At 39.6% G+C, this 17,828-nt stretch overlaps 1 protein-coding gene across 5 annotated transcripts in view; it reads left to right on the top strand.

The window, feature by feature from the left end:
• Positions 1-17,828, top strand: part of Nrg1 (neuregulin 1) — a 969,466-nt gene that overhangs the window by 921,669 nt on the left and 29,969 nt on the right. For 4 of the 5 annotated variants that reach the window (XM_048330590.1, XM_048330592.1, XM_048330591.1 and 1 more), the window contains one exon: positions 10,416-10,545. In XM_048330590.1, coding sequence (XP_048186547.1) covers positions 10,416-10,545 — 130 coding nt within the window. Of the gene's footprint in view, positions 1-10,415; positions 10,546-17,828 lie in introns of those variants that run through there. The other variant, XM_048330595.1, reaches the window with a different exon arrangement.

Raw genomic sequence — 17,828 nt, 5'->3', positions numbered from 1 at the left:
ATTAAATTATATTTTTGCTGCAAGAAATATCATTTCACGCACAAAAATTGATGATAATCCTTCAATGCCATTAATATGCAATAATGATCAGATTTCTTCTCATAATGATTAAACAACTGTTTCAGTATCGGAATAAAGTTCACACATTGGGATTTGGTTAAAATGTCTTTTAACTATCTTTTATGGGCCTTTATTTGGGGATTTTCTATTCACTATTTGTCTCTAGTTTAAATTCTCTCTTTTCTATTCTTTTAATACCTCACTATTTTTTCAATTATGTTTTTACTATCATTAAGTAGCTGTACAAAGCAGTTGCCATCCAAAAAATCAGTTTATGTGTACAGTGCATCTTGAGTGATGTCACCTTTTGGTTTGGTTTTGTTTTCATGGTCCTGGGGTTTAAAGTCAGGGATTTGGGCTTGCTAGGGGTTGCTGCACCACTCCAGCCACACCTCAGTCTTTTCTGTGCTCGAATGACTATTAGGAGAGGACCTTGCATCGTTCCCAGGACCGGCCTCTGACTGTGGTCCTCCTTCCTGTGCCTCCTGCAAAGCAGAAGTTATCTTCCCTGCTGGTTCCCTTCCCTCCAGCTAACTTGCTTGCCTGATCTGGCCTCCAGCTCCCATCCTCACAGTCTCTGCCTCCTGGGGGACATAATGGGAACCCTTTAATTCTCTTTTCTAAAAAAAAAAAAAAGTCTAGATAATCCTAGTTATGCGGGAGACCGATCTCTGTAATTTGAAGCTATCCCATTCAGAAAAATTAACTAGACTAACTCCACAATCACCAGCAGAAAGCAGGACTGGAGGCACTGTTCGAGTGGAAGAGCAGTAGCTGTTCAAGTGTGGCCCCTTGAGGTCTAACCCCAGTGACACCAAATAATCAAAAGCAAAAAGAACCCAGGTGGTTTATCCTGTGGATTTCTGTGCTGTCTGGGTGTGGCTCTTTTTACCCCTCCATGGTATCTCTAACTATGTTCCTCTGACCTAATTTACTTCCTGTACATTTGAACTTCTAAGTAGATGTTTAATTAGGATTTGGTGGGGGGGGGGAAAGCTTGTTAGATACGTTTATAGAAACGAACTGAATTTCATCCACTTAATACCGCATGTAGATTTGGATCTATTGAAATGGACATGTGGCTTCTGCTTCTAATTTTTATATATACCAGAGTTGTTTAATTTGTTGAATAAGATAATGAATCTGTCTCGTAGTTTCTCTCTTTGGACCTTTCATCTACTTTTATTTCTAAAGGTATTTTTAGTTGATGAATAAATTAACTTTTGCCATTAAATGTTACATGGTAATTTCAGCAATTAGCTGGATAACTGAAACCTGAGCGTTGCTGGGCGTTGGGGGTCCGCTTTGTTTATTTCTGTAGTTTGGCCCTCAAAATTCTAGCATGGGCAGTGACAGGACCTTCTCTCAGCCAAATTGATTTTCAGAGAAAATGCAGAGTGCAGTGAATAAAGTGTGCTTTCAACATTTAGCCTGGGTAGATCTATAAATATCTCTTTACGCTGAATGCTAACAGATCGCACCTGTAATGCCGCTTATTCAGCAGGCTGTGACCCATAGGACCTGAGTTCAAAGCTGCCCAGGCAGAAAGGTCCACAAGACTGCATTGCCAAAACAAGCAGCAAAAAGGTGGGCCAGAGGCCTGGCTCAGGCAGCAGATCACCAGCTGAGCAAGCAAGCCTGGCAGGTACAGACCCTGAGTTCACATGCTGGAACAACCAATTAAGTAACCACATAGGTAAAGTTGAACCATTCCAGTAGACTACTAACAGGTTTTGCATGATAGACAGAGTATACTCCCTCAGAACAGATATGGATGAGAAAAACAATGTAACAATCAAATAGAAAATTTGAGGACTTATAGCTAGAGACAGGGATTTCTAGGTAGCCCAGGCTTTTTTAGCTTGCAGTGTTAGGATTACAAGTACATACTGCTGGACTTGGCTTCTTAACTAAGGAAGGTCTGTTGCCTTTGTGAGGAAGAAAATGTAGCTTTCTTGTTGCAACTCCAGCCAGTCAATTACTGAAGACATAGTCAAATGCTAAAAATACCATCTCCTTCGGAATAGTTGTCACACTCTCCAGGTCATCTGTGTCATTGAAATGTTGATCGCTAAGAAGCTAGGCAGTAGAATCATGCTGCCAGAACAAAAGAAAAAAGCAGCCACTGGTATATTTGAAAAGTAACCTTTGCTGACAATCTTATTTTTCTAAGGATAACAGTGTCTGATGATAGCAGAGCATTTGCTTAGCAACTGCTGAGGTCTTCGGCTCTATGTTCTGTTTTGCTACAAATGACATCAGTGTTAGAGGAAAAAAAAACAACAACCCACATAATTTTGTTTTATGCCGAGAAACACTCAGGGGTCACTTTCCATTCTGCTGAAGCAGCAAGAAATAATATCATGGTCTACCCAGAGTGCTTAGAAGGGGGAGGGCTATCTAAAGGTGGTTTTATTAACGTACTTTATCCCCAAAACACACTTCACCAAACAAAAAGCAAATGATTGCTAATTCACTTCTGTGACCTCTGTGCACATTGTTGAATTCTAAACTAGAAGTATTTTATTAAACACCACAGAGCTGATCTTTTGAAGTGGTTTGTTTGTATTCTCTTTTAAAATAAAAGATGAACTGGAAAATGTGCGAAGGTCCTTTTTAGTCCCACCATTCTATAAAAGTTCCAAGGGTGACAAAAACCCCAAGTACAGACGTTAAACCAGTTATTATCCATTGGCCTTTGGAGTCTACATGTACTTTAAACAAACTGCTATGTCATATATATCTCTAAACTGTCAGTGAACCAAAGTCAGAAAAAAAAACCACATATTTAATCCCTAATTTGTTGGGGACCACATCAAATATGTTACCAGAAATGTAGGGCAGCTACGCTGACCTCGGTATTTGTGTCTGATGAGAAGTCAGCCAAGACACAACTATAGTAACAGGGATAGGAAACTTTATTAGGAAATAAATGTAGCAAAGAAAAGGGACACAAGCTTGGACATACTACAGGAAAACAGCACTTGAGTTCACTTCAGCGATTCTGCAGCGTCTCCCTCTATTACAGAGATTGACATTGCGTTAAATAGCTAGAATTAGGCCTAAAGATGGCTTTCTGATTGGTGGGTTTCCTCTCTGTTTCCTGTAAAGTTATCATGCCGTCCTATCTTGATTTCTTTGTTCTTTTGTCCTTACTTCTTAGCAGTTTTGTAGCTCCCATTTCCTTGACAGATAGGTTTTGGGTTATCAGTATATCCTGCCATCTAGCTGTAAGCTGTGTAGCCCACAGTTCCCCTGGCTGCTTTGCTGCTAACTTGTACCACTTTCAGTTAATTAGGGAAGCCTTAAGGTCCATGATACTTGATATCTTAATACTGCTTTCGAAAGCTCTGGTTCTACATGTGGAACCTTCATTGTTTTTCTTTGCTTCCTCTACCTTCCTTCTTTCCTTCTTTTCTTCCTCCTCTCTTCCCTTCCTTTCTTTCTTCTTTTCCTCCTGCCTGCCTTCCCACCTTTCTTTCCTTCCATCTTTCTCTCGCTCTCTGTCTTCTAGAACTTCCCATTTTCTTTTCTGTCATGCTGGTGATCCAGGCAGAATTGGCACGTGCTAGTCCAGGCTTTCCCGCTGACCTTCCCCCGACCCACACGCCTTTGGGTTTCCTCAGTAGAGACGAGGAAAGGACAGACCTAAAGCAATGGCATGGTACTTGCAGTTGCCTTGCTGGCCCGGTATCCTCCAGGTCTGTGTGGAAGGATGTCTTTTATTTCTTCCTGTCACCTCCCCACTTTGTGAGTCCTTATTTGCTGTTCAGCAAAGGATTGAATTACTATGCAAAAAGAAAAAAAAATGCCAACCTAGAATGACAGTGCTGGTTCCAGCCCACTCTGGCTTTTCCTCTAGGAAATGCATGGCTGTGTCTCTTGCCTTGGCACCCACCCACACTTGCTCTGCGGTTGCGCCGTCTTCCTGCGGGGCCTCTGAGGTCCGGCTTCACTTTCCAGAGCCACTGACTGATTTTTCCCATTGGGCCAATTGTCTTGAGGCCCTGATAGTAGTGGAGCTCTATTCTCAGCAAGAATAACAACTTTAGGGAACTCAAAGATCAAGAGAGCATGCCGATTTCTAAATACGTAGACATTGAAGATATTGCAGGTAAGGTTTTGAAAACGAAATCTAATTTTTTTTAGCTTGGCTCCCTAATATGGATTGAGATGTTAGAAGTGTTATAAGTTTGTGTATTTCATTGAGAAAACCACATAGCTAATTTCAGGTAATTTTCTGCTGGGAAACCATTAAGAATTATCGTAAAAGCTCATTCACTGAGGAAAAACCGAATCTAATGACTGCTCTGTGGGGCGCACAGAGTCTACTTGTGCTAATATCTGCTAATTGTCAAAGAATAGAATGATTTCTTATCAGCAATTTGCATTTGTGTAATGACCCTAGTTTATTGGTTGTATCTACTTCACTGATTAGGAAAACACTCTTTAAACAAGAGAGGAAGCAGCCATCCTTCTTAGTATTCCTTGAGTTTTTAGTGGGCCTGGCACCCGGCAGGAAGTTGTGTTGTTCCTTGGGGAACTACGTAAGAGTAAGCAGAAAATCGTTGATTAGTTTGCATAAATGTGTAACGGTATATTTTCCAGAATGTTAAATTATAAACCAAGTTTATATTATGTCCCGTCGAATATGGACATGAGGCACACCCTGAGCATGGTGGTACACACCTCTACGCTCAGCTTCTCGGGAGGGTGAAGCAAGAGGATCATGTACTTGACGTCAGCATGGGCAATTTAGCCAAACTTTGTCTCAAAATAAAACAAAATATCTTACAGTTCTTAAACTATTGTAATAACACATAATGCTATAGTAATCCGTGCAACTTGAAAGCTGAGTTTAAAACATTATGGAATTGTGTCTATCTTGAAATTTATAAACAATTATGTGTTTAATATGAGTTCTTTTTAAATTACTATTGTTATTATTACTATTATTAAGTAGTTGTACAAGGGGATTACAAATCCACAAATCAGTTTATGCTGTTAGTCAGTGTTACCCCTTCCTTCATTTGAGTTCATTCTTTTAGCTCAAACGGTTCCTCAGTTTTCCTATGCAAACAAATTTAGTGGTTATAAATTTCTGATAAGTATTTACACTAAAGGTAGGTTATTAATACTGCATGCTATACAATTTTCCATGATCCCACTTCCAAGCTAGGCCATCTCTCTTCACATTTTTCAGAATACTTACTTCCTAAGAAACAACATGTAAGGTTTGACTTTATTACATCTCAGAGTCTGATGAGCGATTATTACTATGACCATCGTTTGCATTTCCCTTGTCCAGCATTTACACCAGTCACAGGCACAGCTCTCAACGCTTTTCACTAGTTGTGGGGGGGGGTGTCTCACTTTGGGTTGGAGTTGACTGAGATCGTCCCTGAAAAAGAACAGCTGACTTGCTTCTTCTCTCAGTAGCTTCCGTGTGCATTTCACTGTATCTTACCCATAGCAGTCCCTTTTAGGTGAGTTGCTCATAATCTTAGAATTTTTTTTTTTTTTTTTTTTTTTTTTTTTTTGGCCAGTCCTGGGCCTTGGACTCAGGGCCTGAGCACTGTCCCTGGCTTGCTTCCCGCTCAAGGCTAGCACTCTGCCACTTGAGCCACAGCGCCGCTTCTGGCCGTTTTTCTGTATGTGTGGTGCTGGGGAATCGAACCTAGGGCCTCGTGTATCCGAGGCAGGCACTCTTGCCACTAGGCTATATCCCCAGCCCTAGAATTTTTAACTTTATTCACTTCAGTTGTTATCATTTTTATACATAATGGAAGGAAAAAGGGAGGGAGAGGAAGAAAAGAGGAAGGGAGAGAGATAGGAAGGGAAGGATGAAGGAAGAGAATGGAGGAGGGGAAGAAAGGAATTGAGGGAGGAAGGAAAGAAGGATAGGAGGGAGGAAGAGAGGGAGGGAGGAGAGGGAGGAAGGGAAGGAAGGAAGGAGGAGGAAAGGAGAGAGGGGAGGGAGGAGAACGGGAAGAGGGAGAAGCAAGGCTAGAAAGAAGGAAGAGGGGAAAGAAAACAAGGATCCAGGCTTTCTGTGTAGCAAGGATTTTTGTAGCGATTTCAGACTTCAGAATGAAACTTTCTGTAAGCGGCAAGCATAAAAGTATAGAGTCGTAGTTAGCAGGGCTCTTAATTGCCATCCATTTCGCATTTCTTAGATGGTAAGGCCCACATTGAGACAAGGAGACAGGGTTTCTTAATCGTTGAATGAGTGAGATCTATTTTACTTCCTTCTCTCACAGCTACTGGGGCTCGTTTTTTATGTACTGAAATCCATTCTACCTGCACAATCTCTTGCTCCTCCCAGCTCACTCAGAAAGATTGATGTTTGCATTGTTTGGTGCATGATCTGATTTGTCTGAAAGAATTACCAGATGGAAACAGAAAGGACATTACTGCAAAATGCATGGGCTTGCTTCGGGACTGACCATACTGTGTTCACCAGGGAGAGTGAATCGAAATCTGGCAGAAATCTGCACTGTGTGGCTAACAGTGCCTTTACCATCTCTGTCTGTCGCCCTTCTTTTGACACTTACAGCTTATGCTTGTGTTTGGCTGTTGGTTCTGAGCAGCTGCAGCTACTCCTTTCTGGCTTTCTTTCACCTGGGAGTTCATAGCTACTTTGCAATTCATGATCTGTTTTGTTTTTGTTCTTGTCTTGCTGCTAGAGGATAAAGGTTCTAAGCACAATAGTCCTCGACTGTGTGAGATCGGAGCCACTTCTTCTTCCTCTAAGAATTATTGCCCATCAATATCCCAGTAATGCCTTCAAATAATGATCTCAGAGTTGCTCAGTGAGATGTATGAGAGCTAACTGTGTTGCGATAGCATTATAACGGGATAACCACTTCAGGGAGAAATACTTTTTGGAAGACCAAAATAATTTTTTCCCACTTTTAATATAAATATTTATCCATCTTAACTCACATTGTCTATCCCACAAGAATTAGACTTGTCTGAGGAAGAAGATGACGTACCTGTCTCTGGCTTCTGTATGGCTACTTGTTATCATCTGTTTACCATGGGTGTGGAGTTGTGTGCATTTGGTGTGAGGGGCGCAGAGGATGCTGGTTTGGGTTTCTGTGGAAGTCTCAGGATTTGTTCTGAAAGAATCCAGCTAGTTCTGCTGCCTCTTTGGGTGACCTTCAACCCACAGCCGCCTGTCAGGGATTCAAACACCTCTGAGATGTGCTTGCAGTTCCGCACGGTGACAGCCCGCTGCAGGTGGCCCGTCCCGTGCTGTCACATGGGGTAGCAAGGAGACCCAGCCCAATACATCACCGCATGGAAGGCTGTCAGCAGCTGGAAGTCTGAAACACAAAATCTTTAACAGCTGAGGCAAGCCTTCTTCCTAAGAGCTTTTACAAGAATCATCACCCAGGAAAATAGTAATATCTGTTCATCATTGTATATGCAGAATCAGATTTTCACTCCAAGATGTAGTGTTAGGTCGAAATAATACACTGTGTGATGTATAGAGATGTTGTCTGTTCTGTGGTTTTAAAGCCCCAAAGATGCAGATTTGCCTTCATCTTATTCTGACAGAGGCTCTGGTAACGCACATCAGATCCCTTGCGAGATTAACTGATCTTTCTTCTTTGAAAGATGGCTTGGTTTGGTTTGTAAAACTGTAAAGAATTCCTTGAATGGAATTCTGAAAGGGACTTTAGGTCAGTCATGAAAATATTGACCCAAGGTAGTGTAGCTGAATAGTAGACCTCTTACTCAGCATGTGCACAGAAATCCCTGTTGAGTCCCCAGCACCTCAAGAAAGGGGAAAGGGGGCTGGGGATATGGCCTAGTGGCAAGAGTGCTTGCCTCCTATACATGAGGCCCTGGGTTCAATTCCCCAGCACCACATATACAGAAAATGGCCAGAAGTGGCGCTGTGGCTCAAGTGGCAGAGTGCTAGCCTTGAGCAAAAAGAGGCCAGGGACAGTGCTCAGGCCCTGAGTCCAAGCCCCAGAACTGGCCAAAAAAAAAAAAAAAAGAAAGGGGAAAGGTATTAGTCCAGTTCTTAATTATCTGTAGTAACAACACTCTGCTACTGAGCCTCACCTCCAGGTTCTTCATATGCTGGATGCTTTATAGCGAAGGGCCTGGACATGTGCCTGAGCCATGCTCTATTTTTCTCTTTTTGTGGTAGCTGGATGACAGGTGCATGACACCATGCTGTTTCTTTGCATTGAGTTGGAGTTTTAAGGATGTTTCTGCCCAAGCTGGCCTAGAACTGGCCATCCTCCCAGTCTTAGCCTCTGAAGTAACTAGTATTATAAGAACATGCCACTGTGTCCAGCTATTGGTTGAGAAAGGGTCAGCAGACTTTCCTTCCTTCCTGCCCATGACCTTCCTGATCTCAGCCTCCTGAGTAGAAGGGTTACAGGCATTAGCCACTGGTACCTAGCACACAAAGGTTTTTAATCTGATTGCTAACTACGAAAGTTAATATTCTTCCCTCCTTGCATATCAATACTTGGCAGTATTTGTCCAATTCTAGTTTGAAGCTAGATTTCATCACATAGATTATAATCATTGCAAGAATCCTCCAAAATGCCATTGGCCTATTTTCTAAATGGAGAAATTGAGGGGTAACTTAGGAGACCAAGAGACAAAAAGGCTATGAAGAATTAGGAAACAATCAATCTCATCTGATAGAATAAAGGCAAGATGGGAAGACAAAATTAGATCAAAAGTCACAACAAAATAGGCTTTTGAAATGATGCAAAAGCAGATTAAGATGGAAAACTAGCGTATGGTTGGCCAAGTAAACATTTAAAAAGAGCATCTGACACTCCCATAAATATAATATAAAAGAAATGGAGGAGCCAGGTGGCTTACACCTGTCATTCCAGATACTCAGCAGTCTGAAATGTGAGGATCACAGTTTAAAGCCAGCCAGGACAGGAAAGTCTGTGAGACTTTATCTCCAATGAACCACCAGAAAACCGCAAGTGGCGCTGTGGCTCAAAGTGGTAGAGCGCTAGCCTTAAGCAAAAGAGCCCCTGTGACAGCACACAGGCCCAAAGTTCAAGACCCATGACCAACAATAAATAAATAAGAAATGGATGAGCCAGACTAGAAATTCACATCTATAGGTATGAGGCAGTAGGAAAGAAATTAATTTAATCTCAAGATTGATTTTATTTTTCTGAAAGAGTACACAGAATTTTCACTGGCTAGATTCTGACCTTGCTTCTCATGCTGCTAATATCATTAAGTAAGCACTGTGTCAGCTAGGAATTTTTTTCTTGTGTAGTTTGAGCCCTGTTCTGTGGTATCTGAGGCAGGTAGATGAGGAGGTCATTTGCATAACTATGAAGTTTGACAACTGAATAGCAGGTTACACGAGAGGACATTGACAATCAGAATTAAGCCTTGTTTCTGTGCTCCTAATTCACAATAAAAATAAAATTTCTAGTGCTTTACATTTCTAGAGATGTAAGACGGTCTTACCATTTCAGCAAAAGTGTGTTGGAAAATAGACATTCAACAATGATCTTCAACAATAGAAATTAGAGTAATATAGCAATGTTAGAAAGGGTTTCTGATCTGTATGCTACTATAATAAACTCAATTGTAACTTTTTTTCATTATATGCTAGTATATATCCAATTCTAGTAAATATTTTTCTCATTTGGAACAAATAAGCCATGTTGAATTTTCCTTTGCTGTACATTGTCTAAGATACGTATAGTCAATATTCACATGAGCATACTATCTAAAGTAAATGACATAATTGGTTAGCCTATTGAAGAATTGTTACCAAAATCACTCTTCATTAATTGACTTGGTACCAACACCTTTGAGACTGTTTGGAAAATGAGTTTTACTTAATGACATAGGCCACCTAATTTCAACTACCTTACAAGATCCAGTACTGATTATTTAAAAGGTAGATTCCTCTGTCCTATGTAATTGCATGCAAATTAAAACCCACCATTGGTGGCTCACTCATGTAATGCTAGCTCTCAGGGGCCTGAGCTGTGAGGTCAAGGTTCAAAGCCAGCCCAGGGAGAAAAGTCTGTGAAACAACTATCTCCTCTTACCCACCAAAAAGCTAGAGGTAAAGCTGTGGTTCAAGAGGTAAAGTGCTCACCTTGAGCAATTCCAGCCCCAGGCCAGCACAAAAAAGAGAAAAATAAATTAACTAGAATGTCATTTGTATAATTTCAATCTATGTGGTTACTTCCTTGCTCTTGTTGGTCAAATCTGACACATTGGTGAAGTCCAATGGAAATTATATGAGCTCCTTCTGTTAGAAGAAGGTACTATTAAAGCCTTATAAAGAGAGAGTGGAAATGGATATGAACTTTTCCCCTTCTTTATCTTTTATCCAGCCACGTCTACATCTACCACGGGCACAAGCCATCTCGTCAAGTGCGCAGAGAAGGAGAAAACTTTCTGTGTGAATGGAGGCGAGTGCTTCATGGTGAAAGACCTTTCCAACCCCTCAAGATACTTGTGCAAGTAAGAAAAGAAATCCTTTCTGTGGCTTATCTCCATAGCTGCTAACTCCTCATGACGCTGCCTTGTCTTGTGAGGTGGTTTGTTGCTTCTTTTTCCAATTTCATTGCATTGTGTTGAATAATGCTATTTTATTTGTAGAGTGTTTTGAAACGTTCGCATTAGTTGTCATCATCTTTTCTTTGTTGTTCCTAGACATTTTTTTTTTGCTCTTTTCAATGTGTGGTTTGCTTTATTGTTGTTGTTATTGGTTGCCTTTGCCTTTGTGGGTTTTCTTTTTATCTTGAGTTGTTTTCAGTTTTTCTTCTTTGTTCGATTTGGTTTGCTTTTTTGCCTTCATATTTATCGTATTGTTTTCCTCATGGTTTTTCTTCATTGTTACTCAGAAGAGCTACCTACTTCTCTTTGCAGTGTATGAATTGAGCTATAAGATAATATTCCTCTCTTACTCCAGTGATCACCTGCAAAATGAATAGGACCACTAAAGGAAGCAGAAGGACAGAAGATTCTTGATGTGTTTGTCACACTTGCGATTATCTCATTGTCAAAAAAAAACCAAACAAAACAAACTTTAGGTTGATATTGCTCCCAGTATAGAAAATGCAAGTTGAGTGTGTTCAGAATTGCATTCAGTGTGTGTAACATCAAACTTTGTGGAAGAAAGCATGCTTTGGTGCGCTGTTGTCATTCACAGGTCTGGATGGACCTTTTCTTTCCAAAGACCTTAGGGAGTAGAGCAAGTTGGTATAGGCTCAAGCCTATTGTCCTAGCGATGTATGAGGCTGAGATCAAGAGCATCAAGGTTTGAGGCCAACTAAGGCACAAAGTTCTTAAAGGCCCATCTCAACTGTACGTAAGGTGGCATGTACCTGTTATCCACACTATATGAGGTAGTTAAAGATCACAATTCCGGGCCAGCCCATGCAAAACCGTTTACAGTACCCAGTTCAACAGAAAACTCTGGGGTTTTCAGTGCATATCTGTGTTTGAAACCCTATCTCAAAAAGAGCCTGAATAAAAAGGGCTGGAGATGTGGCTCCAGAAGTAGAGCACCTGTCTAGCTCTAATAGGACAAAAAGATAAGTATTAAATATATTTTTCTTATCAGGCAGCATAAAACAGTCATATTATCCATATGTTAAATGGCTAAAACTTTTAATAAAAATTAAGAGGGACCTTAAAATGCATAAATTTATTATGTCTTGGATTTTGCATGTTACTTATTCTACATGTAGTATTTGGTGTCTGTAAGGGATGTTTCACGTCATATTGAAATGATGAAAACACAACATTGGTTTTGCTCTCTGCCAATCATTATGTCCCAAGCAAGATGTAGGGTAGTATACAACTAGTGTTCCAGTCTTAAACAAGCCTTGATTCTATTGGTTAGTAATCAAGTGCATCTTAAAAAGTATGTGTTTCAAATCTGATCCTAAACCCAAGTGATGTTGTGGAGGAAATGATTTGCTGAACCCTGAGCTGTACAGTGGAATTCCTGGCGTTCCCACAAGGCCTCTTGACTGTGCATTTAGGACCCCCAGAACAGCCCCCTCCTTGCTCTCTTTTAGAAGAGTAGAAGGAAGCAGTGACAAGAGAAGCATGTTCTGGTGGTTGTATAGTTGATTTTTTTTTATCAATGGAGGCTGACAGTTTGTGCAAAGAGGACTAGGAACCAAAGTGTAGAAATTTAATCTCAATTACAAACCATCTCAGTTTTGAAGGGAGGTAACAGTTCAAGCCAAACTAATCATTGCAAAAATGTTAAAGCAAGATCCAAATGAAAGAGTATATAGGAAAAACACCTGATTTGTTTCACATATGAGTGATCTGTTTTCTTAATTTTAAAATTAATCTTACAGTTAATTTTAATCATTAAAGTTATTCAAATCTCTCTGCAGCAGATTAAATGTCATTTTGTCTTTATCTTTGGTTCAGCTGATTGGCTGTGAATATAGAGCACATATTTATTCTGGTGAATTGAAATGGAGACATCTTGTAGTTTTCTGAACAAAATAGAAAATACCAGAAGCCAAGAATTATAATATGTAAAACATGAGGTTTACTTATTATATGGGGAAAATGTTATTTTTCCTAATCTTAGGCATACAATGTAATTCTTAAAATAAATTTAATAAAGCATTTCAATTATACTTCCCTTATTTCTTCCCCAACAATTATACCTATATTATCTTTGTCTCCTATTTTTTTACTTCTTAAGAAGGGCATCTGATGGAAGTAGTGCTGTGGCTCAAGTGGTAGAATCCTAGCCTAGAGCTGAAGAGCTCAGGGACAGCGCCCAGACCCAGAATTCAAGCCCCAGGACCAAAAAAAAAAGGGGGCATCTGAGACCATTATATTTTAATTGTAATAATGAAATCTGATCATTTTTCATCATAGTCTTTGCAAAGATTTCCAAGCTGAGTGAGTGCATACCATCACTTCTGAGTACCTGTAAGCAATCAGTGCAGTTATTGTCCACATATTAATTTCGGTTCTTCTGTAGCCCCCACATGCTGTACAATGCAATCACATAAGTGCTGTTCATTTGTTCCATGTTGGTATTGGGCCAGCAGCTGCATTTTTTTTTCTTCACCCACACAGTTTCTCATTACATTTTAAGTCCAATTCAGGAAAGAAAACTACTTGGTTGGTTTTTGTTTGTTTGTTTTCTGAAACCTTGAAGAGAAATGTGTGTAGTACTTCTCTAATAAGGCAGCAAATTGTGAAGGCGCACCTCACATCCAATAGACTAGTTGTTTAGTGGCTTATGCTTGCCTTCTAGTTCTCAGCAAATTCTCTGTTCTCTTCTTTTCTTTTTATTTTTCATTTACCTTTTCTCCTTTCTTTCCCTTTTTGTAATGAGCATTTTAAGAATGTTTATAAATTATTATAGGATGTTTTTGAAAGGAAAATTTTGGACAACTATGATTTCAATAGCTTTTGTGTCATTTTTTTTTTCTGGACCATGACTTTGTTGCTATATCAAAGTAAGGCAGAAAGAGGAATTGGAATGTGTTTAATATACAAAACAATTTAGGTATTTTTTTGTTAAATGAAAATTGGAAGAAAAAAAGGAAAGGAGGGAGGGGGAGGGAGGGAGGGAAAAAAAGGAAAGAGAGAAAGACAAAAGGAAGGAAGGAAGGAAGGAAGGAAGGAAGGAAGGAAGGAAGGAAGGAAGGAAGGAAGGAAGGAAGGAAGGAAGGAAGGTCGGTCAGTCCATATAGTAAAAACTTTCCTAGCATTAAAAATAATCACTACTCAGAATTTAAACAAAGTTATATAATATGCCATGGCTTATGATACTAGTATATTGTTCACTAGACCACTTGACTAGAAACAGAAAGCATAAAAATGTTGCCTTGGCTCACCACGGTGCTGTCTGTGAAGCCAGTTCATAGTTTCCATATGGCCCCTCAGTCTAGAGCAAAAACATTTCTGAAGCATGAGCCACATCATTCAAAACCAACTTTATCCCTGACTGAAGACATGACTCAGAAACCCCACAAGGTTGCAAGTTTCCAAGTAGTCTCTCTGGTCACCTAATCCACTGTTGTCTTCTTGGGAGTTAGGGTAGAAAATTTAACAGCAAATGTCTTTCGTCTCCCCACTTAAAACAAGGTGTTCCAAATGGATTATCCATACCCCAGTTAAACACTTCTCAGAGGAGAGGTTTGCTAGTTACTTGGACTCCCCCTGGGGACTGTGTAGAAATGTGAGCGGTGGTTCTCATCTTTTATACTTCTCCTCTCCCTACAGTAATTTAAAATGTATCCAGAGGAAAAACATGAGTGACTAGTCCAGATTATATGAAGATGAGAAAAAAAAAATCGTTCCAATGTTGAACCTCTGATAGTGTGCATAACCATGTGCTTTAAAGAAACAAGGTCATTTGCTCATTAAATTGTCCAGATTTTCCTCGTTACTTGCCTTCTTATACGTGTTGGTCTGAACAGCTTCAGTGAAGAACTATTTTGGAAAATTTAAGTGTGATCTTTATAATCTAAAAACCATTTTTTTAGATCAAGCTAGGTTTATAAATCGACTCTATTGGTCAGTAGGCTTGTGGGGCTTCAGTGTAAGGGGATTCAGATTTTAAACCACTTTTGGTGAATTGTCTTGAGTCCTTCCACTTAACTCTCTAGACAGTATCTTTATTTATAACATGGAGTTATAGGTTCTCCAATTTTCTTACTCCAGGGAATCAGCGAAATTAAATGACTTCATTCCTGCCTTAGAACTTTTAACTCTAGGGAGGCAAGACGTTTTTCACCCCTTGTAATAAAAAGGAAATGGTAATATTACATTCTCTCTGTAGACATTGGAAAAATATATACACCTGTCTTAACAGATGGTGTTATCATGTTTAATCCCTAATATTTCATTTTATTTCACTCTAACAGTTTTTATTTATTGGAGCCACCAGCTAGCTTTATAACTTACACTTGACAGAGCATCTAATATCTCTTATCATTGCCTTTAATATATGCAGAAATGAGAAACAAAACAAACCATACTTGGAAGCCATACTTGAAAGGCTCTCAAAGATACATTTTTGATTTGGTATAATTAATATTTATGAAACTATGGCTCATATCGTATTGTACATTATTAAAATGAACAGAACTAGTTATGAAAAACGTATGCTTAAGAGGTAGTTAGATTAACCCATTATAATAAATGAAACTTGATAAATGAAATATCAATTAATATTTATCTATGGAACAGCGAGATGCCTAGCATTATTGCACAAATAGAGAAAATATAAGCCAAAGTCTTCAGTCTCTAGGAACTTACTCTGCTAAAGAAAATGAATACCTAAAGTAATAAAGCAATAGGAGTGAATGTATTCCAAATGGCACAATGCTGGGGTTTTTGTTTTTTTGTATTGTCAAAGTAATGTACAGAGGGGTTACAGTTACATACGTAAGGCAGTGAGAATGCTGGTTATTAAGGCAATAAAAATTTAAGAAGGAAAGAGAAATGGCTAGAATAAGTTAGAGAAGACATTATAAATATATTTATCATCCATGGAGTCTTTCTAATATACCAGTCTGATATGGACATGGCAGTAATGCTCTCTGTGAATCACAGGCCTACCCAGACTAGCAGCTCCATTCTAGGAAGTGAAGCAGACAAATATATCACCTTAGTTGGATGCTGGAGCCAGTTTATGAGCTCTATGGCTCTTTGTACCTTGTGATGCCTCATAGCCACACAGATTGGAGAAATTTCAGGAGTCGATAAAGTAGCTTTTGATATTGCACTAGAATTTGTTCTCGTGTGTAAGAACATACTGCAAACATCCCTCCATTTCTAGCCGAAAGAGCTGTTTCTTCCACCAAGACACTGCACTTACCTAGAGCAGCTCTCTGTTCTTTAACAAAATCAAACCACATTTATGAGAGAAATATGGTATACTTGTGGATCTAGACACTGGGCTTTTCAGACAACCACATCTTCAATTTTTTTCTATTTCTTTTAAAAATTTCTCCATGTATATACAATCCTGCTACATGCTTATGAGCTCATTTAGACTTGGACATCCCCACCACGGTAGCTTGAAAGAAGTTCTTTAGTTTTTGTAGGAACCAGTTTAGGTTCAGTTTTGCCGGAAGTCAGATACACTGATGAAGTGCTTTGAATAACTCATTTCCTTTTTCTTATGAAATCAGAAAGCAACCAAATTCATTTATTGCGTTCCCATGAGGTAGGCTCTGTGTTCTTGTTGAGGATCAAAAGATGAACAAACCCATTACTGATCTCTGCCTCCTAGAGACAAGCCATTGTACAGAACAGTCATATTTCAAGTAATTGACTTCATTATACATTATTGATGTGCTATGTGCTCTGAAGGATATTTAGGGAGCTAAGGGAATGGCAAGGGGGGACCTCATGTACTCAGAGGCTCTGTGGGAGGCAAAAAGGTATGTAGTCTTCACCTTGACACTATTTTTCAACAAAATGCACCATTTTGGAATGGTAATACTGCATGATGTAAGGAGAAAGAAACCACTCAAATGCTTAGCCGTAGAACCAGGATGGCAGAGGAGATGGAATGACAAAGCTCCTGGGAAATGCTAAGCTGTTCCTTGCAACAGGCGGGACATCCTCCAGAGAGGAAGGCCATCCCACAAATTAGCAGCCAATATGTCATTGTGTCACCGTGCCATGGAGATGTATGGGATGTGGATTGATCCTATATCCGATGAGATTGTTTGACCCCCAATTTGAGGATACGTCATGTTGGATAAACACTGGTGAGGGTTTCTGTCTGCAGATGTACATTTCAGAGCAAGCTGTGCAAATAGAGCTTGAGGAAGGGCACCAAAGTTCAAAGCCAGAGGAGTTCGTTTATAAATACTCCCCTTCACAGCTAGGATTATTTTATTTGTCCTAGCTATTGGAACACCACATTTGAGATCCAGGACAATTTCATGTGTGTGTCGTGTGAATGTTTACCCATGAGTCCTATGGGGCTACTACACGTATCCTCTTATCTCATGAATCAAAAACTAGTCTGGGGATCCTAAGAAAAAAGAAAGGGGGGAGGGCTAGCATCTGAATAGTGATAAGGAAGTGTAGCTTGCATCTGAAGGAAACATTGGAACATGTTTATATTTCATCTTTTCTTTAATGATGTTGAAGAGGGCACTCTCTTGAGGGAACAAATGGCTTTTGCAGGTGACACTGTAAAGAACCCTAAAACACAAATTAGAAAAGCATATACAAGTCTCAAGTAACTTCACTTCAAGACTGATAACAGAATAAGATTCATCTTGGAAAAATGCAGACTAATAGTAACAATACATTTGGGAAAAATAATAATAATCTACAGCACAGATAGTCAGCCAGCGAGTAGGCGAGTTCTGGCCAGAGTGCTAGCTGAGGGATGAGAAAAATCAGTGTTTGCAGTAGGATACAGTATGAAAGCAGACTGGCACTTTGAGCTGATATATATACGTTGCCAACTCAAGTTTACAAAGTGACGGCAAGAGCCCTTGACATCTAACACAGACCTACCACTATTTCTCAGTATGCTTGTTGACATTTCTAGCCTTTGATATTTGTAAATGTAGGCAACAAGTATAACTTCAGCTGCTCTACAGTTATAAATGGAAATACCACAGCTACTATTGAGGAAAAGCCAAAAGACAATAGGGACTATCTTTTTTTTTTTTTTTTGACAAAGCACTTTTAAGATTGTCCAAATATTTCATTGTGGACCCATGACCAAAGTGAGAAAAAGTATAGACTTTTGCCCTTCTCCTTGCTTGCTCAAGGGATGA

Source organism: Perognathus longimembris, chromosome 21 (genome assembly GCF_023159225.1).
Source record: "Perognathus longimembris pacificus isolate PPM17 chromosome 21, ASM2315922v1, whole genome shotgun sequence".
NCBI lineage: Eukaryota > Metazoa > Chordata > Mammalia > Rodentia > Heteromyidae > Perognathus > Perognathus longimembris.
This window is presented reverse-complemented; position numbering and strand designations above follow the sequence as displayed.